At 41.6% G+C, this 23,004-nt stretch overlaps 3 protein-coding genes across 10 annotated transcripts in view; 2 read left to right on the top strand and 1 right to left on the bottom strand.

Moving 5' to 3' along the window:
• The window catches only part of LOC308481772 (uncharacterized protein), a 246,900-nt gene that overhangs the window by 14,527 nt on the left and 209,369 nt on the right, over window positions 1-23,004 (top strand). The window lies entirely within an intron of this gene.
• Window positions 1-23,004, bottom strand: part of OSBPL1A (oxysterol binding protein like 1A) — a 152,867-nt gene that overhangs the window by 68,794 nt on the left and 61,069 nt on the right. The window contains exon 1 of one of the 3 annotated variants that reach the window (XM_081014408.1): window positions 1,551-1,697. The exons of 1 other annotated variant lie outside the window; for it this stretch is intronic. The gene's annotated coding sequence lies outside the window, so the exon portion shown is untranslated. Of the gene's footprint in view, window positions 1-1,550; window positions 1,698-23,004 lie in introns of those variants that run through there. One more of the 3 variants, XM_081014407.1, reaches the window with a different exon arrangement.
• Window positions 7,047-22,819, top strand: IMPACT (impact RWD domain protein). Of its 6 annotated transcripts, none has more exons than XM_081014469.1 (11): window positions 7,047-7,160; window positions 7,880-8,008; window positions 9,367-9,419; window positions 9,890-9,952; window positions 10,786-10,871; window positions 13,236-13,364; window positions 14,377-14,471; window positions 17,999-18,072; window positions 18,341-18,431; window positions 20,985-21,119; window positions 22,448-22,819. In XM_081014469.1, exons 1-11 carry the CDS (start codon window positions 7,125-7,127, stop codon window positions 22,508-22,510), a joined length of 954 nt encoding a protein of 317 aa, XP_080870595.1. In that variant the 5' UTR covers window positions 7,047-7,124; the 3' UTR covers window positions 22,511-22,819. The 6 variants fall into 6 exon arrangements, with proteins under 6 accessions (XP_080870595.1, XP_080870593.1, XP_080870594.1 ...); XM_081014467.1 differs by having other exon boundaries at window positions 13,233-13,364; XM_081014468.1 differs by lacking the exon at window positions 7,047-7,160 and adding an exon at window positions 7,199-7,347.

Here is a 23,004-nt window from a genome sequence, read left to right as displayed (position 1 = left end):
AGTTAAAAAGAAGATAAGACACTGGTTAGAATACTCCATCTGTTTGAAAGTCTTCTCACTCCCTATCTTACCATACACACAAAAAACACAAGAGCCAAAAAGTCCTGTGCGGATATGTGTGTTCAGTCACTGTATAAATGGGCTTCCATTTTAATTTTAAATACACACTGGTTAATTCTCATGTTCAACTGCACATCCATCATAATAGTTTCTGTGATAACTTCATGTTACAACTACAGTGGTACCTTGGGTTACATACGCTTCAGGTTACAGACTCCGCTAACCCAGAAATAGTACCTCGGGTTAAGAACTTTGCTTCAGGATGAGAACAGAAATTGTGCTCCGACAGCGCAGCGGCAGCAGGAGGCCCCATTAGCTAAAGTGGTGCTTCAGGTTAAGAGCAGTTTCAGGTTAAGAACGGACCTTCGGAACGAATTAAGTACTTAACCTGAGGTACCACTGTACTTCCTTCCATATGCTCAGAGGTTTGATTATTATAGTTATCATAAAATAATATAATCACAGAATTGTGCAGTTGGAAGGAATTCCAAGGGTCATCTATTTCAACCCCATGCAATGCAGGATAAACTACCTTAAGGAGAGATATGAATAAAACTGCATATTCTAGGACTGAACATACACACAGAACCTTAAGAAACTAGTGTATGCATATCTATGATGAGTAACACGTGTACCAAAGGCACTTCATCGCACCATGAATGACCAACACCTTAGCAAAAGGCAAGAAACGAAATTCTGATGGGTTTGCAACCTCGTGTGTCCCCCCCCCCCCAAAGCCATGTCTGTTTCTCTGACAAAAAAACCGAGCCCAGCAAGTAAAGCTCCTCCTAAGATGCGACAGGCTTCAGGTACTAAAATCCCTCATGCTATGCTGCCACTTTTTCAGCGGTCCAATCCAAAAAGAGATAAAGGCTTGTTGGCCCCTCTGAACTTTCGAGTTCGTAAGGCAGCGAACTTAGCCCGCAAAATTAAAACATCTTGTCACACGTGACGGTTTTTGGTAGGGTGGAGGAACGCCCCCCACCCAACGAGACGCGAGCAATTGCTATATAGCAGGACCCGCACTTCTGCGCAAAGCCTGCCCGGACCTCCTGCGCCCCGCGCTGCTATTATTGCACATCCTGAGAGCGCAGCCAAGGGAGCGGCCCCGCCGCTTGCACTTGGCAGGAGCGCGCTCGCCACTTGCAACCCCCGGTCCCCGCCACTCCGAAGCGCGCTGCAGCCGCCAGCCAAGGGGGTGGGTGCTGCTGGGGAGCGGGGTTCAAGCAGGGCAGCACGCCCCGAGCGAGGCAGAAAGCGCACTCACAGGTTCTGGGAAGAAGGCGCAAACTCCCATCCCCAAACACGGAGTGAGGGGGAAGCTCCTCAGCTCCCCACGCAGCCCCACCTAGCAATTCAGCAGGCGCGCGCGGAAAGGAGGCGAGGGGGGAAAGGAGGAGGGGGGGTCTCTTTGGGCTTGCGCTTTCTACGCCTCCAACACCCCCCCCCTCGTGTGTGCGCGCACTCTCCACCGCCCCTCTTTCTCTCACCGCTTCGGGCGGCGGCGCCAGGCCGGCAGCTGCGCAACCCTTTCCGACCAGCCGCGGTCCGCTCCGCGCGCCCCCTCCCCTCGGCTTCTCTTGTAGTTCCCACTCCCGCGCACGTGACCGCGTGGCCCTCCCGGCCGCGCTCCTCCTCCTCCTGCCAAGATAAGAGGTTCCCGGGAGGCAGCGGCGAGAGCGGAGAGGCAAAGCTCCACCCAGCGGCGGAGGCGCGCGAGGCACTCGGCCGGCGCTGAGACACCGGCACCCCTTAGACGCCGCAGGTTTTGTTGCCCCACCGCCCCGAGGAAGTAAGGGAACCGCGGGTGCTCCTGCCACCTTGTGAACAAGAGCAACACGTCTTTGCAACTAGGCTCCAAAGTCCCACCTGCCTCAGGCAGCGCGGCCGGTGCAGAGCATTTAGGGAAGTTTTACCTGGCAACATCTGGGTCACAGGTTCCTCATTCTCACCTTGAAGGGCTTGGGTTTAGGCAGGGAGGCAGGGGAGCAGCTGCCCCGGCCTGCCCCCTTAAATCAAGTAAATAAAATACCTTACTAAAAGTAGAAATAATCAGAATATTTGAAATTGAAATACAGTACTCGCTGGGGTCACTTCAATGATGTTGTGGCACATCCTAGTGAAGATGTTGACAGATTTTTCTGAGCACTTAGGGTGAAAAGAAAATAATTTGAAACAACTGTTGTTGAGACATTTCAGCCTGAATCTGCAAGCCAGAGCCAGACAGAGGATGATGACAGGTGGGTGTCCTGCACGCACACACACACACACACACACACCAACATAAATCCTGACTATGCCCATGGCAGGGCTTGGTTCTGCAAGGATTTGAATAGCTGGACCAGAATGCACAACTGTAATTGCTTATTGTGTACAATAGGACTTCTGGCAAATAAGTGCTCAGAGGATTACAGCCTAACTGCATCTCGATAGCAGCCCAATGCTATGCAGAGTTAGGTATCCCTGAACCCAATGAGATAGAACTGGACTGCAAGACTCACTCTTAAATTGAGGTCTGGGGTAAAGAGTAAGTTGTGTAAAGAGTGCCTGCAGAATTACAGAGCTAAGCAAAAACGAAGTGTTTTGTGGCACCTTAAAGGCAAACAGGTTTTATTTTGGCATGAACGATTTGATGCACCAAATCACTTTCCACATGTATATTTACTGAAGAAAAACTCTTCCCACAGTGACAAGCTTTTATAAGACCAGTCCCAAGCCTTACTGTGCAATATTAATAAATAAAGATTATTATTTCTTTTCTACTAATGTCTGCAAGATGTTTTGGAGAGAATATGTAGAGAAAATCTTCATATAGATAGCATAATCTGATTTTGATATGAGCTTTATAAATGAGCTGAGGCATCTCATTAAAACAGGCTTCTCAATAAACTTTTAGAAAAAGCTCATTTTTTTAAAACAAGGACAATGAACTGAATGATAAGCTATAGCAATGCTAGAAAAATAAATGGAACAGTGGAAAACAGGTTTTAACTGCTGACATGAAGCTTTTAAAAATATACACTAAATGTTAATTATTTTCTTACCTAGTATTTTGCTTTGCATCAGAAGAAGACCCTGTGGCATGGAATGAAATAAATCCCAGTCTGGTTATATACATGTGCTCCTAATTCCTATATCCAGTTTTCTGCAGTAGCTCATAGTGTGTTAACTTGTGCCTTCAGCACTTGAGAATAATTTTGCAATAGCTGTGATTTTTTTTATAATTTTAATAATTTTGCAATAGCTGCCAAAACTGCAGACAGATCTGTAGTAAAGTGTTGCTAATAGTTACAGACTATAATAATGTGCCAGTGTGTTGAAACAAAGTAATTTCCATTTCCCATTAGATAATGTACTGCAAAAGTAGGCCAGGAGCTACAGTGCCGTGAGAAAATTTGTCAAGAGTAGGTTGTTCCTTGACTAGACATGTTTAACCCGAAGGAACTAGAAGCCAGAAAGATGCAAAGGAAGATGTAATGAGGTGGGCGGTTTTTATTAGTGGTGTTTGGTTCTTCTTATTAAAATATAGTGATAACATTGTGAAATAGCATCACATAAAAAGTACCAGGAAATTGAATGTTACAAAAACTATACAAAATGTATCTTTTTATGGTACTGGTGCTGCATATGTAGAGTTCTGGCTATCACTTTCTTGAGTAGGAGGTACAGAGAAGGGGGCAGTATTAAAACAAAACTACCTATCAAGGCCATTGAAAGCCTGTGTTAGTGAAGCATGCAGCCTATCCACATTTCCTTGGAAGCAACACCGATAGAGTTTAAAAGGCTTAATTTAATGTAAATATGTATAGGACTGAATTTTCGAAGGATGTGAACACTTCATTTCTTTTCTTAAAGAGATAGCTCAGAACATTACACATCATTTTGAAAAGTGAATGGAACAACTGTTGTATTTTGGTTGGAGTCTAGCCAACGAGAGCCAGTGTGGTGTAGTGGTTAAGAGCGGTAGACTCCTAATCTGGGGAACCGGGTTCGCGTCTCCGCTCCTCCACATGCAGCTGCTGGGTGACCATGGGCTAGTCACACTTCTCTGAAGTCTCTCAGCCCCACTCACCTCACAGAGTGTTTGTTGTGGGGGAGGAAGGGAAAGGAGATTGTTAGCCGCTTTGAGACTCCTTAAAGGGAGTGAAAGGCGGGATATCAAATCCAAACTCTTCAATGAAATAATCTTACAGAAGTTTGTAAACAAAACAACAGAACTACAAAAATGGCTGGCAGAGCATAAGCTGTAACATCAAGGAGCTTTCAAATAAAAGTTGCTGCAATGACATAATCACAGCCTTGGTCTATGGAATTTACCACCGTCAAAGTTCATGATCACCAATGGTGATAATAGATTAATAAGGAGATTAGATAAAGTAATGAGGGATGGATATTTATTTCAAGAGAAACAAGATAACGGGACCAAGACTCCATTCCCATGCCTAAGAAGTTCAATACGTGATCAGGAAATTATTTCTTGTGCTTTTTGATAAAGAATATTGGGGTAGATAGATCACATCATTCTGATTAAGCAAGGCTGTATACTTTAACATTCTTCTCTTTAATATTAACTGCATGGTCTCTTAAAATCATGCCCAACTATCTTGTTGCTTTTGCAACACAGACATTTCTGTCCTATATTTAATATTACAATCCTAAATAAATGTTCCTTGTGATGCTAAAAACTTAATTCAAATTAAGTTTAAAAAATAAGATGTTTTTACTTTCAATAACCACTTGACTCACTGCTTATATAAATGAGATCAGATGCACCAGCTGGCATAAGATCCATGTGTAAAATGTGTTTAGGATGGGCTGATGCTTATCTGGAACTCTTACCATTCAAAAATGAGTTTAGCTATCATGGATACTCACAAGGAGTGGCTGAGACCTCTTCCTCCTCCAGAGAATTACAAGTTCCTTCAGAGAGAGATCTGAAATTCATTGAGCTGCCACCACTGTAAGAATTGTAGCCAACCACGTGGAGGAATAGTTTTCACAAACGGTACTCTCCCTTGGATCTGCAAGATTTACTAAATGTTAATACAGCTGCAGTCTCCTGTGTGAATTTGCTGTTAGAATTTGCTGTTAGAATCTTGGAGATTTGGAATAGGAAGCACAAGATTGCTTCACGTTTCCTGTTTCCTAACTTGTACATGATCTCTCCTTACGGCAGGATGTGTGTACTCTCAGCACAGAAGTGGGGTACCTCATCATAGGGGAGATGAAACCATTCTAATTTGGACATGATGGTGAAGTGTTGGGAACAGAAAGCATGAAGATCTGAACTGACTCTTAAAAAGAGGGTTAAAACATGTAAAACATAGCCGTCATGATAATAAACAGTCATCTCCAAAGACTGCATTGCTCATGCTCAGATAACTACAGCAATATGAATCCTAAGACACTGAACACAGTTTGCTTTGCAACAAACCTATGATTGCAGGTCTACCTGTCTCACACAATTACCTCAAATCAAGCCAATAAGACATTCAAAAGAAATTATGCAGTAAGGCCTATTATGGGAATACATTCAGATTTTAGAAGAAGTTAACACAAAAATACAGACTATTTCATCATTAACTTGACTAGCATGACCTTTTATCCCCCCCCCCCGTAGATGTGTCATCTGCTGTTGCATTACACCAAAAAGTGAGAAGGCAAGTGCTCTTGAATCCCCCCCCCAAAAAAATGCATATATTGTGTAGTTTTCATTTCTTCTTAGAGGGACCTATCAGTGTCATTCTTTTAGAAAGTCATAGGTTAATGTCAAAACATAAGATAATCATTATTTTAATTACCTGAATTTTAATTACCTGAATTTACCTGAAAAAAAGCACACAAAGGAAAAATGCAGAAAAGCCTTTAAGTCTAGATATATCCAGCTTCTGTAGATAGTGGAAATGAGAATGGGACTTAGCAACTGGGGAAAATGGCTTGTAGGTTGGAACACATGACTTCTAGGTAGACATCTTTGTGTATTTTTTGGGTGAGCACTTTATTTATGGCCACTACCATGTCTGTTTTGACCCATATTCTATGGCTCCCCTGTAATTGCTTCCAGTAATGTTTTGGGCCACTGCTTGGCTCAGTTTGGCATAGATTTCTGCTTGGGAGTGTTCAACATGCTGTATCGCAGCAGATTTAATGGCAACCATAGATACGATGCTTAGTATAGAAGTGTTCTATACAGAAATGAACATTTGAATGCACTTATCACTTGTACTTGTCTACTCACATACTGTATAGCATTAGTAAACGTGTTCTTGGCATGGAGACTACATGTGAACAATCCAACAAATGTGGTAAAAGCATTTAAATGTATGTAACAGGGTGCACCTAGAATATGTGCACAGGTGCTCAAGCAGGTAAGGACATTTTCTGTGGTTGTTGCCACATCTGCTTTGCCCCTGGGCCTGAAGCAATATCGTAACTGTACTTTCAAGTTCATAATGATGCAAATTGCAGAGGCCATGTGTACCACTCCCATTCTGATGAATTTATTCATAGTGAGAGTTTCCACACAGTCCTGTCAACGTTGCAAGCTGGCCAATGGTTCCGTGTTCTAGCTTTTCAAAATCGTCAATGCAAGCTACTACCATAAACACCAATAAAAAGCAGATTCTGTTGGATCCAATGGGACTGCGTTCAAGTCTGTGTTTACATTTACTGAACGCCAAATCCCTTTTACAGCACCCCCAAATCTATAACCACTTTCTGCTGAATTACAAAACAGCTGTTTACCGCGACTGGGAAGCTGAAAAAGACACCTTATTTTTGCATCTTTTTGGTCTTCATGCGTTTCTCCTGCTGCATATTGCATTTCCCCGTGGCCTTTCAGCCATACCTATTTCCTAAAGGGTGACCATGCCTTCCGCACGAGAACCCGAGCGCCTCCGACTCTCGGCTCTTAAGAGAGGCCGCAACACGCGTCCTCTAAAATGTTGGAGTTTTTTTGCACCTCGCCTTTACGCACATGCGCTAACCTCTTTCTCCGGGGCATTGATTCTGCGTCCCGGGCGCTGGGCTGATTGGACGCGCGAGCTCCGCCTCCCCGCGCCGTGATGGCGGCGAGTGACCCGGAAACGGCCCAGAGACAAGTGAGCGCGTTTCGGAACGGGAGGCTGATGGCGGGGCGTCGGGCTCGGCTTCCTGGAGAAGGGGGCAGGTCAGGGAAACGGGGCGTTTGCCTAAGGGGTTTTGCCTGCATGCTAAGGTCGCGATGGGGGCGCACATGTGGCTCCAGATATGGTTGGACTCCATCGCCCTGCAACCCCAACTTGCATGGTTGGCGAGTGATGGGCATTGAAGTTTGGCATCACCTTGAAGCATATTAATATATTCGTCATCCCGTTGGATCTGACCCAATTCCACCGAATTCAGTAGTGGCCGGATAGATGCTGCCAGGATGCCCCTAAGGAAACTTTCCCACCTCCTGGTATGCAGAGGCTTAATGCGACCATCATTATTAGCTGCTGCTTATAAATTCTTCCTTCGTGCATTTTTCTGATTGCCTCCTAAAGTCCACCTAGATTTGGGCACTGCGAGGCAACGGTGCTGGATGAGATGGGTCTTTGGCCTGATCCAGCAGGCTCTTCATATGTTCCGATTCTGTTACACCTTGCTCCTAAGCAGCCACTGTGTTGGGGAGCCGGCTCGTGCTGACTACTGAAAACTTTGTTTATTCCAACAACCAAATTCTGAATTTGTAATTTTAACTGATTTACATTGCATCAAGTTTATTGCACATTACTTAGAAATTATTGTAGTTCAGCAGTATATAAATAAAATAAAATATTACTGCATAATTTTCTGTTAGACAGAAGAAATTGAAGCCTTGTCTGCTATATATGGTGATGAATGGTGCACCATTGATGAAGATGCAAAAGTATTCTGCATTCAGATTAGTGATTGCCTGGAAAAGCCAAAGTGGAGACTCTGTCTGCAGGTAGGTTTTCCGGTAACATAATTGGGCTTTGAGTTTGCAACTGGATATCTCAGATGGGCATCTTTGAGCCTACTTTTGCTATTGTCAGGAGTTGTAATGTTGTAAATGTACTGTAATGTTTTATTACATTCTGAAATGGTTGATTTTGAGAGGTATTGTTTTGTTGTTGTTGTACGCTGCTTTGAACTTGATTCTTTTGGTGGAAAAGCAGCATACAAATAAAATGAAGAATGAAGGAATTCTGGGTTGTGGCTTGGCCTCAGATCTTTTGGGTTTAACTTTAGCCTTCGTTATGCATCATTCACATATAAGGCATTCATGATTTCAAGCTTAGAGCAGGGCAGGTGCTTCTGCATCAGCTCCACCCTCTGACAACTGAACTATAACTGGTTGTCTGACCAGCAGCAGCAGCTAATAATGATGGTCGCATTAAGCCTCTGCATACCAGGAGGTGGGAAAGTTTCCTTAGGGGCATCCTGGCAGCATCTATCCGGCCACTACTGAATTCGGTGGAATTGGGTCAGATCCAACGGGATGACGAATATATTAATATGCTTCAAGGTGATGCTAGACTTCAATGCCCATCACTCGCCAACCATGCAAGTTGGGGTTGCAGGGCGATGGTGTGTATGCCTTCATACACACAGCTGCTTCTGCACTGGGCATTCACACAATCAGGAACCCTGTAGAATCGGGGGTCCCGATCCTGTGAAGCCTGTAAGCACAAGGTGCTGCTTGTGAGCAAGGGTTCCCTTGTTGGTGACTGCACTCAACATGCAGTCTTTAGAGGTCAGAGCTAGCATGGCAATTCAGCATTGGGGAATGTGATGAGGAATGTGACCCCACCCTATCTTGAAACTGTTGGTGCCCTACTTAAGAATAACTAGGACTATTCTTTAACACACAATTGATTTATAAATGATGCAGTCAGATATAGGGAGACACATCCAGCTTTATTAGTTGCTGAGTTCTGTAACTTTTAAAAAAGCAAAACTTTCTTTGTAGGTTAGGATTTTTATTTCTCCAAGTATGTTTTAATGTTGGCAAGATAGTTCTGTGGGTTCTGTCCTTTAATGTTTGCATCTGTCTCACGTATAATGCCGAAAAAATGGGAGAAGTAAAATCTGTATATTATGGGAGAGCCATAAGGTACCTAAGATACTGATTCTGTACATGTTTATGCATAAGTAAGGCTCACTTTGTGTGCAGGACTGTCATCTAAGAATTTATGTACTAGTGTTTCCAGTTATTTAATACCTTAACAATGTTTTGGAACTGTCCTGCATTTCTCCTCCAGCCCGTCCCCAGCTAGATTTGGAATGAAAATTTCTGGCTAATCTACTTTTAAAACTTTTCAGGTGATCCTTCCTCCTGAATATCCGACAACAGCACCACCTATTTATCAAATTAAGTAAGTGATAAGTTAATATTTTTGAAAAAAGCTTCTGTGCCTTTTGTTCCAAACTCTTAGTTTCATAATACGTAACCAATCTGTGTGTGTGATACACAGGCTTGTGTGGAGCAAGTGAGTGTGTGGTGACCATACACACTTCAGCTTTGGAGATTTGACCAACAGGGAATGTAGCCCTCTGGCCAAAATCAGCTAATCGTCCTGGTTTAAAGGAACTCAGGAAACTCTAAATTATAGCAACATAAGAGAGAAAGCAAGTGAAAATGTGTCTCTTCCTAGTTTTTTATTATCATATTTTGTGATATGGGTACTGTCCCAGTATGAAGAAGAAGGTATAATTGCAACATGATTTGATTTTGCCAAAGCATATAAAATCATAATCACGATGAGGTGTTTTTAGTATCTTGAAGTAGAAAATGGTTTTAAAATGATGCAAATATTAAACTAGTACGTTCCTTTTTTTATTCTAGTGCTCCTTGGCTTTCTGGACAGGAATATGCGGAACTTGCAAATTATCTGGAAGAACTCTATGTGTAAGTTGTACTGTTTGTAGGAATACGAATCATAGAAATAAGCATGGGAAGCTGGGATCTAGCATAGTATCTGCTTTCTGTGAAAACCATGTTTTCACAAACCAGCGGAGAGTGGGTGCGGCTGTATCTGTAAATCGTATTGAAAGGGCCACAACTTTTGAGTGCCCTGATGAGGAGGAAGCATAGCTGCTGCCATGCTGCTTTTATTGCAGTTATTTGTATGTTTTCAGATTATATATGTGCTTGAATTCTGTTAATGCTTAATCATTTTTTTCTATGTTTTTAGCTATTCTTGGTTTTATTTGTAAGCCTCCTTGAGTCCTGTCAGAGTAAAAGGCGGGGAATGAATGAATGAATAACAAACAAACAAATGTAATAATAATAAATGTCATGGTTATATTTTTAAAAATCCAAATACTGTCCTGAAATGTTTTATACATAATTCCAGCAGATGGCAGTAATATTGAAAAAGCAATATGAAGCAGAACCTTTTGCTGGAAGTGAAGATTTATGGATCTTATACAAAATAGTACATTCTGTTTTAGTGAGACAACTGTTATAGCAAAGCTAGGCAAAAGCCATGCGTTATGGTGTAACATCACGTGGCACTTACTTCTGAGGAAGCATGTATAGGTTTGTACTTTCTGACTGTTCTCTCCCAAAACCTAATGAACAAGCCAATCTGTGTCCCTGGAATGAAAGTGGTGTATCGCAGGATATTTTTACACAAGAAGGCTCCTAAACCACATCTGAAACATAAAGATTTCTATGATGCTATCCATTAAAAAAGTAATTTTAGAGTAGATTTGTATATTTTGTATCATGCTTTTCAGACAGAATCTTGGTGAAAGCATCCTTTATCTATGGGTGGAGAAGATACGTGAATTTTTGATAGAAAAATCACAGTCTTCTGATTCAGGTAAGCTGCTAAACGGGTCTGAGCAACCTCCGGAGCAGGTTTTGGGAACACGTGGGGAAAGGAAAAAGAAGTCCTGTTGCACACACATAACTCTGCTCACATGGCACTGCATATAACCCTAGATGATTACTTTTGATCATTACTATGTAGAAAAACCACAAGTGGGAAGTGAGAAGGCTGTGTTAAAGCCTGTTGGGCACCATGTGACCCAATAACCAGAAGTACATGCAGGACTTATGATCAGATATGGGAAGGGCTGTGGCAGTCTACACAGTCTTGCCTTCGTTCACTGTAAGGCCCCCGTGAAGCTGGATCATGTGAGGCAGCGTAAATAAAGCCAGAGGCAGGCTAAGACGCTTTCAGTTGCTTGAGACAACGGTCAATTCTGCTTTCTATATCTCCCCTCCCCCCCAATAAAACCCAATTTCAAGCAAAGTATTACATCTAGTTCCAATAGATCAGCAGGTTATTATTAAAAAGGCACTTTTAGCCACTTCTCGGAGGCTTCAGCATTCCTCCTAAATTTAGAAACGGTGAGAGTGCTATTAAAGCAGGAATACCAGCTGCAGTTTAGTAAGCGTTTAAAAATATCTGATAGCAGAACTGAAACCAGGAATACAAAAACATTTATGCAATGGAAATAGTACTAATTAACGTTGTATGTGGCTTAAGGTTCTGGAATATTTATTTATTGTTTTTATTTATTTCATGTATCAATTGCTTCCAACAAGACATTGCAAAGCGGTTAAACAATATAGACACAATTTTCAAGCCCAGTGCTGATACAGACAGGGAATAAAAATCTCTACTTAACAGGCTTGTTGTGAAAGGAAGGTCTTCCATAGTCACCGAAAAAATAATTGAGATGGAACCTGACAGATATGTAACAGGAAGGAATTCCAAAGGGTAGGAGCCACCATACAAAAGTCTTGCTTCTCTGTCAACAGAATAGCAACACAGTTGGAATATACAGGCATATAGTCTGGCATTTCTGTTATTCCTCCAAATTGCAATTTTATCATCTTGATACAACAAATAAATAAGAGACATTTCAGTATGATAGTTCATGTTTGGTTTCTTCCTGAAGGGTGTCATGTTTACTGGGGAAATTAATAGGTAGATTACAACACTTAGGGTGGGATCTTTAATGTGATCTGCTGTACTTTTTTTGGGGGGGGGCAACTATTGGTGTGGCTTTGAAAACTGCAGGATTTGCAGCCCACATATTTTTCTGCTATCCTCTGCAAAGCATTCTTGAACCCAGATGTGCATTGAGCCATGCCTGCATTTGGTAGTTCTCTCTGCCCTCTAGTGGTATAACATTTTGGTGTCATGTACTAGGGAATCAGCATGTGGGTGAAAATGATTGGAGCATCCTGAGAGATATAGTGGACATTCAGCAGAATAAGGGGCGTTACAGTAATCTATGCCAAATAATTTGCCTTGCTTTACCCCATCTAGATTATTGCTGAAATTTCCTACAAATCATCTTAAACTTTGCTTGAGTTTATTTGAAGTGATACGCTTACTACGTTTTTCAAGGCTTTTGAATATGTGAGAGTCACATAGCGGGTATGGGAAATTTAGACATATGAACTGTGTTTGCACACCTGTTTGTGATCTGGAGGTAATTTTTGCAAGTTCAAAATGCACAGAAGTTAGATGGCAAGATCTGTGTAATACTTGCTATGCTATGTTTCTTCTTTAAATCTGCACATGCAAAATTTACCCTGGTGTTTCTTTTAAACCCTGAAAAATATGATGTGTGGGTGTGTGTCACTTCATGCATTTTCTTTTTTTCTGATATGGGAAGCACTTGGATGTCAGAAGAATAATGCAACCTGTCTGTAGGTTGTTATGTGACAATTGCACATGTAGGTATTCCTAGTAGTGAGTCCAAAATATTTTATAATACAGTGGTACCTTGGGTTACATACGCTTCAGGTTACAGACTCCGCTAACCCAGAAATATTACCTTGGGTTAAGAACTTTGCTTCAGGATGAGAACAGAAATCGCGCGGTGGCGGCGCGATGGCAGTGGGAGGCCCCATTAGCTAAAGTGGTGCTTCAGGTTAAGAACAGTTTCAGGTTAAGAACGGACCTCCGGAACGAATTAAGTACTTAACCCGAGGTACCACTGTACTTTACATGTGGTTCAGACAGTTATAATTAATAATTTGCTCTGCCCTCTGAATGACCAATGCATCCTTTTCATTTATTTTTCAAAGTATGTGTTATTTGTGTTTCTTAAGAAGTACCAGTTGCAAATGTAATTGTACCACTAACTTCCCCACAGATGCTACCAATCACTTAAAGTAGTTTGAAGAAAGCCTTTTAAAGCAGGTATTGCTTTTATACCAGTAGGACCAGATGTTAAAAAAATTACAGAAGAAACTGATCTGGAGTATGAAGAGAATTTTTCACTGGAGTATCAACCCCTCCGGGAATGTGCAGCTGTAACTCTGAATTTTGATCTGTCAGAAAGCCAAGAAGGTAGAGTAGCTATTGCTGTTTAGTTATGTTTCCACTCTTACTTTTGTGTCTATTAAATATATATATATATATATATATATATATATATATGAAACGGCGCTCGTGAAGTGGAGCCAAGCCATGTGAAAGCACTGCTGCAAATCACTTTGTCCTCCTGTGACTTTGTGTTAGGTATCTGCACTGTATTGTCTGATCTTTTGATTAAAAAGTGGGTCTGGCAAAATAAAAAGAGGAACTGATGCCTTTGTGAAGGGGGTGAACATTTACAAAGGGACTGATTCCCTAAGGCTTGCCTCCAACTTCTGCATGTTAGACATGGGCGTCTGAGCTAGGGAAGACTACATGCGCAGATCTCTGGGGGAACTGGAACCCTGGTCATTCTTTCCTGAACCTTCCCTCCTCAGATATCCACCTCACTCAGCACATGGACATCAGAGGTGGGATCAGAAAATGCCATAGCTCTCACACTGCTTTCTATGTGTGGACACCCTTACCACAATTGTGAAGTGATCAATAGGGAAGTTATTGTTGGTACAGTGAATGGCTTAGCAAATGGCATGGTGCAGAAGAGACAGGAGTGTGATCCTAGGTGAGATTATGCTATATGATTAGAAGAGTCAGGCATGGAGATTCCCCCCACTATATATTGCGCTTTATAAATATTGGTAAGAGTTGCATGTGTTGTGTACTTGAGCATGAAGTGAGCCTTTGGTTCATGTGCTCCGCTTTCCTCACGCACAGCTATTCCCTGACTTTCTTCCCAGTTTAGACAGCGTTTTATTTGCAGTTTTTAACCCATAGTAAACTTGTAGCAAGCTGTAGAGAAGGGAAGCTTTAAAAGTTGATGGAAGGCAAGCAAAGAAATCAGTGTAAAGGATTTAAAAAAGAGGAGTGAAGCTTGTGATCATAGGAGACGGAGGGAGAGACTAGTTTAGCAGGGGCATTCTGAATTAATTGGAGTGATGGTACAGTAGCCCACCTTTGCACAAAACCTAAATTCTTAAATTTGCAGATGAAGAGCTGCCTCCAATTTATCATGGAAACCCAATTACAGACCGAAGAAGCACTTTCCAGGCACATTTAGCACCTGTTGTGAGCCCCAAACAGGTTAGTAAAATCTGCTTTCTGACAGGCCTTTCAGTCTCCTCCTCTCTAGGTTATAAGTATACATTTGTAAGCATGTATGTATATGTTTTTATTTGCTTAACACAGACACCACAAATATGTTTTTTTCTGCAAAATACAGATTTCTGTCATCCATTCCAGAGGGTTTTATTGGCTTAAATATTGCTATCCAGATTAAAATTTAGATTCAGGATCATCTTGAAAGAAGAGATGCGTGGTAGCCTTTTGGATTCAGGATATTTGTAAAAAAAGAGGTGTGCAGTAATTTGGATTCAAGATAATCAGATAAGAAAAGATGAGTGGTAACCTTTTGAATTGATAGGGTTGTATATCTGGCTTGAAACTGAGCAATGGATTGCACAGAAATAGCACATGTTATCCTCAGCTCTGGGATAACTTACAGAGTCCTACAGGCATTATCTGTTCCATGAAAGCTTTTATTTGAAAAGCATAAGACCAAAGTATGCACAGTGGTCAGCTTTAAAAAAGGTAAAGGACCCTAGACAGTTAAGTCCAGTTGCAGACGTCTCTGGGGTTGCTGCGCTCATCTCGCTTTACAGGCCAAGGGAGCCGGCGTTTGTCTACAGACAGTTTTTCGGGGTCATGTGGCCAGCATAACTAAGCCGCTTCTAGTGCAACGGAGCACCGAAACCAGAGCAGTGCACGGAAATGCCGTTTACCTCCCCGCCGGAGCGGTACCTATTTATCTACTTGCACTTTTTGGCGTGCTTTCAAACTGTTAGGTTGGCAGGAGCAGGGACCAAGGAACGGGAGCTCACCCCATCGCAGGGATTCAAACCACCGACCTTCTGATCGGCAAGCCCAAGAGGCTCAGTGGTTTAGACCACAGTGCCACCCGCGTCCCTTGGCCAGCTTTATGCCTCTGCAAATAAATTACCTGAGGGAAATACATCTGTGAGCAACCATAGTGGGATTTGGTGCAGTGCAAACGCCTCCTTTGTTTCCTAGGCTGTTCCCTTCTGCTGATATGAATACCTGCAGTGACTGAAGTTTCAAGGGACCTGACAGTTATCTAGTCCAACCCCCTGCAATGCAGGCATCTCAACATGTGGTCCACCATCCAATTTGAAACCCTGCTTAGTTTTGCAAATTTGCCAGAAGTTTTATTGCTGCACCACTAGAGTTTGGAGTATAGCCCACTGGCCTCAGTGGGACATACTCCTGAGTATGTTCATAGGAATGCACTACTAATGCACACATACCAGACTGTGCCAGCTCAGTCCCATTTGCGTGGTGGTGGTGGTGGGAACTGTTTTAGAATTGCTGGTTGATTATTAGCACAGTTAGTTATTTACATTGCCCTCCTTTGGTGCATTTTTCCCCTTAGAAAGGGAAATATATGATTTGGGAAACTGTTTTCAAAGCAAAATTCTCTTTGCAGATACTGTGAACTGTGTCTTGAGGTATGCTATATCAGTTTTTTTTCCTCTCCCCAGCATAGTAAGTGAATTTGCTGTGAAATAATGGGAATACTGCAAAGATAAATATTGGAGATGTATTTTGATAACTCTAGAGAGATGACTTTTTTTTTCTCCTTTTGAATTAAAAGCAATTTGCTTGCCAGGCATGTTTTCTCAAGCTCTCACAGCTTTAATAATGTTTTGCTTAAAGTGGTATTAATTATGCATTGTTTATTAAAACAGTTTTTTCATCACAAGGTTTATCTAGTACAGGGAAACATGAGCCATCTGATAAGAACAGAACAATAGATAACTACGTTTAAGGAGATATGGGGGGAAAGGACAACTAATAAATTACCATCTAATTCTTTATTGAGCTCTTAGGGCGTACAGTGCAGACAAAGATTAAATGTGTAAAAGGGGTATTGGATCAATCTTGATTATTTCCACAGATTAACACAATAGATTCTGTAACCTATTGGGCAAAAAAGCAACCCAGTGTGGTGGTGGTGGTGGTGTTGTTTTAATCCACATACTGTTGATCCTGTTGATTTAAGTTTCTGAGTGAGAAAAAAGCTTTGCAGGCTACACAGAGTGACCTAGAGCTCAAACAGGAAGATGGTGTGTGGGTCCGGGGTGCCAACCCCCAGAAGCAGCCTTTGATGTCTTGATCTGTAAAGGCCTGTTGACGTTATTTCTACCACTTCATATTTCATTTTCTTACACAAAGAGCCCCTTGTGACTTTCTAGATCAGGCAGTGCATCTTCTCTGGCATCTGATCAGCAGTGTTTTGCTTTAATAATATATCAAGGGCCCCATTTTTCACCTCCTCACATGCCTTGCCAAATGTACAAGACTGGCCCTGTGTACCTGGCTGGCTGCTCACGTTTCTAAGCATACAAAACTTTTCCCAAGGCTAAGAGCTGCAGGTCGATCTTCCTCCAGCACTTTCCTTCCACAACAGTTTGCTATATCCTTCATCTTCACCTTCTTCTCTTTACTCCATCCACACTCTTCATTTAAAATTTTGACAATGGCTTGAATTCCAAGTGCATCTTCCATTCATGGACTCCCTCATTTCCCAATACCACTTTGAAGGACCTCACAGAGCAGAATTGCAGAGGTCAGTGGAGAAAAGGGGGTGGGGTGGGGGTGGTGGAGATGGGAAGGTATATTCCATGAGCTCTGCTCTGTCTAGAGAAGGAAATGTAGGATCTCAGCTTATGTTTGCATCACATTTTTCAGCCATTCTCAAAGTGCCTTTTAAAATATGTATAGTTATAGCATAACTAAGGACATTGGTTATACAGTCGAAGTTCCAGACTTTTTCCTCCAAGGAAAGGGATAGAAGGTACTACAGGCGAACATGGAGGCTGGGCAATGGTAAAAAAAATGCTAACCCAAAGAATCAGCCCTTCTGTAACCTGTTCCTTTCTTTTCTTCCCCCATCTGTAACCTGTTCCTTTATTTTCTTCCCCCATCCCAGTCCATGTTCCTTGTAAGCCCCAACAGTCCATGTAGCTGAAGTTGTACTCTGGGGCACCCTTGGTTGTCTTGGAAAATCTTCATTTCACTCGTGTTCTTTGGAGTTTTGTGGTTTACCCATTAACTTCCTTGAGCATCACTATCTCAGGTGGTACTGGGTGCATTTTACCATTACACCAAATCTGAAATTAGCCTTTGCCAACCTTGCGTCCACCAGATATTTTGAACTACAATTCTTGTCATTCTATTGGCCATGCTGACTGATAGGCATTGTAGTACAAACATCTTGAGGGCGTCAGGTTGGCAATGGCTGTCTTAAATTTTACGCTTGCAGGCTGTTGTCCTGCGCACATTTGCACAGACGTATACACCACTGCATCCAGTGGCATTTACTGCCAAGGAAACGTGTACTTGCGCAAATGAATAATTTCTTGTACCAGAAGTATGGATGTCATATTTTAGTCTGCACCACTGTTGCATTTAATTTAATTGAAATGTTTTAGTAGTAACCGCAGAGAATGAGCCTTGTTTGCAAAACCTTAAAAGTGAAGCATATAAGCATTTATACGTTGGGAGAAAAAAAACCTTTTTTTCCTTCGTAGGTGAAAAATGTTCTTGCTGAGTTGTACAAGAATAAGAAAATAGCCAGTGCTACTCACAATATATACGCATACAGGTGAGTAGTCAATTTTCAGTGGCAATTATTTCAGAGGGATGAACGAGAGAAACATCTGCCTTGATTGCGTTACCTTAATAGCATCAAAACTCTCTTGCACTGTCATACAGTGTAACTACAGTTGGTTATGGTAGATTTTAAGGCGTTTGAATAAAAGTAAGAGTCCTATAAACAATATTGTTGAGATATGTATTATGGGATAAGCAGCAAACATGGCAGGATGTTTGCTTTGTTACTTGACACTTTTTGTTTCACTTTTTGCTTTTAGGATATACTGTGAAGACAAGCAGACTTTCTTACAGGATTGTGAAGATGACGGTGAAACAGCCGCAGGTGGACGTCTTCTCCATCTCATGCAGGTAAAAATCCCAGTGTTTGGATTGTAGTTCTAAAATAAAGTTTATTCTACAAATCTGTATTGAGTGTAGATGATAGATACAGTGGTACCTCTGGTTAAGTATTTAATTCGTTCCGGAGGTCCATACTTAACCTAAAACTGTTCTTAACCTGAAGCACCACTTTAGCTAATGGGGCCTCCTGCTGCCGCACCGCCGGAGCACAATTTCTGTTCTCATCCTGAAGCAAAGTTCTTAACCTGAGGTAATATTTCTGGGTTAGTGGAGTCTGTAACCTGAAGCGTATGTAACCTGAAGCGTATGTAACCTGAGGTACCACTGTAGATAGATTAGATAGATGATAGATAATGATTAGAAAGCATTATTTGAGTATTTTTACACATGGGAGCTAAATGATAGAAATACCATAAAGTAATAAAAACATCCTACCATCCAGGTACTATTTAGTGGAAATTTCAGTTTCTAGGCATAGAATTACAAGATCTGCATAAAGATACTAGAGACAGAAACACTGAAAATGGCAGTCTGTGCCTAATTTCTCCGGTTTCCTTTACATTACATTTACATTATGGTGCAGTGAGATTCCTTTCCCATATGCCACACATCACTGTGTTTCAAAATGTGGTAACATCACATTACATAGAAGCCCAGTTCATACGTCACATCAAACCACAATTAACCATAAACTCTGCACCTGCTGGAAAGTTCTTTATCCTCCTTGTGCGCCAGGCCATAACAGATCAAAACAGTAGAAGAATCAAGTATGTGTTGTTTTTTTTAAATTAAATCGCTAGCTTTCTATTAAAAAAAAAGGAAATAAGTAATTAGCCTCCCCTGTGGGAAAAGGAAATTGATGCAGGGCAATTTTCAGGGAGGCTACTCAAGGGGAGATTAGTCACTAATCCCCCCAATGTAATCAATAGATGGCAATAAAATTGCTTGAACCTGTAAATTAGAAGCGCTTCATTTAAAGGCACGAGAGCCCCGAAAAGCCTTAATAGCACTCCGTCTCTCAGCAATGAAAAGAGTAGCCATGCAACTGGGATTTATTACAAAAGAAATTGCTATGAATTGTGTCTGAAACCAAGGAGGACCACCTTTTTGTCTGTGTGCTATTTCCTTTTACTGTAGTAGATCTCCTCCTAAGGGAGATGCAGACAACATGACTGTTCATGTTTTACAGTTTTGAACACTTGGAATTTGATGCCTGTGACAGAATTTGGTTTTTGGAAAATCCCAACGTGGTTTTAAAATATCTGGGACTTAAAGCATTCGGCAATGACTTCCCAGAGATTTGGTGGTGTTTTCTTTCTTCTATGAGCAATGGCTCAAAAACTGACTCCCCGTCAGAGAGCACTCTTGGGAATGACCTACTTGGCTAAATGATGGGAGGAAAGTATTCTCTTCTTTGACGTATTTGCTATCATGAATTCTTTACTGTTTGTATATGTTGGTGAAAACAACAAAACTTTTAAAAAATCTTTGTGGATCTTGCAATGGAGATAATTTGAAAGCATAGGCCATGGTCCTAATCTGGTCCAAGGGCATGTATGGCTGTATTTAAAAACTAGATACATGCAATGGGCAGGTGAAAGATTGTGTCCAGCATTCCATGAGTCCGTCATGCTCCAGCCTCATCTAATATCTGGTCTCTAAGAGGCTTCAAGTTGCTGTAGCTTCTCTTCCAGCTTGCTCTTGCTGCAGGCGTACAAACAGGGCACAAGTGTTGCAGATCACTGCAGCAGCTTCCTCTCCATACATGTCTCTTGGTCCTACATACACTGTGAGATAGCACACTGGGCATCCTCCTAAAACTCAGCTAAATGCCCTCGCAATGCCCCTCTTTACACGTCATGGCCAGAAGAACTTCACCTGCTGGATTTTTCCCCTGTAGTGATTTTAGCCTTCGCTGAATGGGAGGTCTGGGGTCCGGCAGGTGGCACTGCTGCCTCCACTCCTGCAGCCCTGTACATTTCATTTACAATAGCTCTCCTCTTCCTGCTGTACTTCTTCCCTAATAGTGAGAGTAGTTAACAGTCAGATGCTGAATTTATTAAGTACAGTGGTACCTCGGGTTAAGTACTTAATTCGTTCCGGAGGTCCGTTCTTAACCTGAAACTGTTCTTAACCTGAAGCACCACTTTAGCTAATGGGGCCTCCTGCTGCTGCCGTGCCGACGGAGCCCGATTTCTGTTCTTATCCTGAAGCAAAGTTCTTAACCTGAAGCACTTTCTGGGTTAGCGGAGTGTGTAACCTGAAGCATATGTAACCCGAGGTACCACTGTAGATGCTGGATATTCCTAAATTGTTGACGTACCAGTGCAGAATTTGAGTTTCTGGACCAATGTCAGCTTTTCTTATTAAAGAATTTTGGGCAAGGGAAGACGGAGTTGGCTTGTGCTTAAAACAAAAAAGAGTAATGTTTGTTTCTAGAAATATTCCAGAGCGTGGCATCAATAATGACATGCGCTCATTGTATACAGGAGAGCGCATCCAGGCAGACACAAGTCACACAGCTCATCTTCCAGATGTTAATGGACAAGTGTTTTTATACAGATCCTGGATGTCCGCAATGTTCTGGTGGTGGTGTCCCGCTGGTATGGTGGTATCCTGCTAGGACCAGATCGTTTTAAACACATCAACAATTGTGCCAGAAATATACTTGTGGAACAGAACTACACCAAGTCCCCTGTAAGTCTACCCTAATAGCGATGGCTTCTGTTAACTGGCTGCTGAAATGCCACACACATAGACATATTCTAAAATGGCATGTACATGTAACTGAATTTTTCAGTTTACTTCTTGCATGAGAAAACTACTATTTAAATCCCCCCCCCCCAAGTTTAAAAGTAGTTTGGTGGGAAAGCTTTTTCAAGGAATAGGTTGTGTTTTGGTGAATATTATTTCTCATGCCCAATCCCCGGACTGACAGTTTTCTCCTTCACCTCCCCACAAGTTCAGCGTGGGACTGGTTCTGAGAAGGAAACAATGGAATAAAGTCAGAGGTGCATGCTTGTGAGTGGCTGAACGCCACTGTTCGGTCTTGCTTCCTTTTCTGCTTGATGTGTTTGGTGCATGATTTCTGTGGCAAAAGGAAAGAACAGGAGTTGGAAGATGAGCACTGAAGACAGAGAGGGAAAGATCAAGTAGCACCACGAAACATGGCAAAGCTAAGACATGTAATAAGAGGAGATTAGGTGGGCAGTGGTGGAGAGATGGAGAATTTTAAAGGTAAAGGCTATAGAAAGTGACAGAGGGTCTTGAATTTTTAGGAGACTAATTTCTACCCTGTGTTGAAGGTAATTCTGTAAACAGGCTATAAAACCTGTAAAAACTTCATGTTCATCTGAAATCAACTGTCTTTTGTACCAGTTGCTAAGTTTTTTGGAATGCATCCAATACGTAAAATCTTTCAGAGCCCTAAAACGCCACCTGCTCTGAAAAAAACGTGTGGTGTTTTATGATTCAGTGGGTTATACAATAGTATTATTGATCTTGGTCATATAAAAGAGGGGGTAAATGAAGCATAATAGTCTAAACATTACTCTTTTAAAAATTATATTAATCAGAAACAACACCAGTGTGCCATGGAAAGTACAGTGTAATTTATTTACGATATGTTGTTAATGTAGTGCCTGTTTTCTGTGCAGAAAGCCCCACAGGTGGCAAGAAAGAGCTCCAGTTGTATTGTCTGTCACTCATACCTAGGAGAAAACAGTTCCTATATAAAGCCTAACGGCAAAAAGTTGAAATGGAATCTATTCTGTAACGTCTCCAATGGTTATGAATGGTTAGCATCATTTTGCAGACAACTTTTTCCATTCAGAAATAATCTTAATGATACAAGTATAAATCTTTTCAGAATCCGTTCAGTGAATCAGGAAAATATAAAACTAAACAGAGTATTAATTGTAGATCATTAACCTTGAAAGTATCCTACCAGTGTAGAAAAGCACAGCGGCTTATGCAGAGTAAGAAATAAGTCATGCTCATTTTGATTTTTTTCCTCCTCTCTCTAGGAAAATTTATCTAAGCAGCTGGGGAAGAACAAAAGAATAAGGAAGGACAAGAAGAAAATGTAACATTAATTCAGTTTGCAAAATCGCATAGCCATTTTATCTTTCCCCTGTATGTATGCAGTTAAAACACCAGTCCCTCAGATAGTGAAAGGATTTTTTGTAATCCTAAATGTTTTATCTCGAAGACAGGGAACTATTTTGGAGTAAAAAGAAATATTTCATAGTAACAGAACTCAGTGGCAGCCCCAGAAAATGTTTTCAGTTTGTTCAGTGCCTCAGCTGCTCAGAAACCAAGGCCTTAAACAAATGAGATTTCTTCTGTATTCAGTTACTTAATTTGTTAAGAACAATTAAATGCGGAAATTCAGTGTTTCCCTGTCTTATCTTTCACTTCTGGGGAAGGGTTTCTGTTAACATATGGAAGGAAGAATTCATTGCACCAAGTAGGAATCTTAAACACCTTTGAAAAATGAAGCTTCAGCCTACTGTCAAGTTCTGGTTTGTACTGTATTTTCAGTTCCCAGTTTTTCTTACTGTCAAATTTCTATGCTATCAAA

This window comes from Podarcis pityusensis, assembly GCF_964106645.2.
Source record: "Podarcis pityusensis genome assembly, chromosome: 7".
NCBI lineage: Eukaryota > Metazoa > Chordata > Lepidosauria > Squamata > Lacertidae > Podarcis > Podarcis pityusensis.
Note: the sequence above shows the minus strand (reverse complement) of the source record. Positions and strands in the feature narration are given on the sequence as shown.

What these genes read in the sequence shown, in the direction of transcription:
- IMPACT (XM_081014466.1), top strand. Translation starts at nt 7,309, where the DNA reads ATGGTTGGACTCCATCGCCCTGCAACCCCAACTTGCATG. An exon ending in CACAATATATACGCATACAG is followed by an intron (nt 18,073 to 18,340) that starts GTGAGTAGTCAA and finishes TTTTGCTTTTAG; the next exon opens with GATATACTGTGAAGACAAGC. An exon ending in AGAACTACACCAAGTCCCCT is followed by an intron (nt 21,120 to 22,447) that starts GTAAGTCTACCC and finishes TCCTCTCTCTAG; the next exon opens with GAAAATTTATCTAAGCAGCT.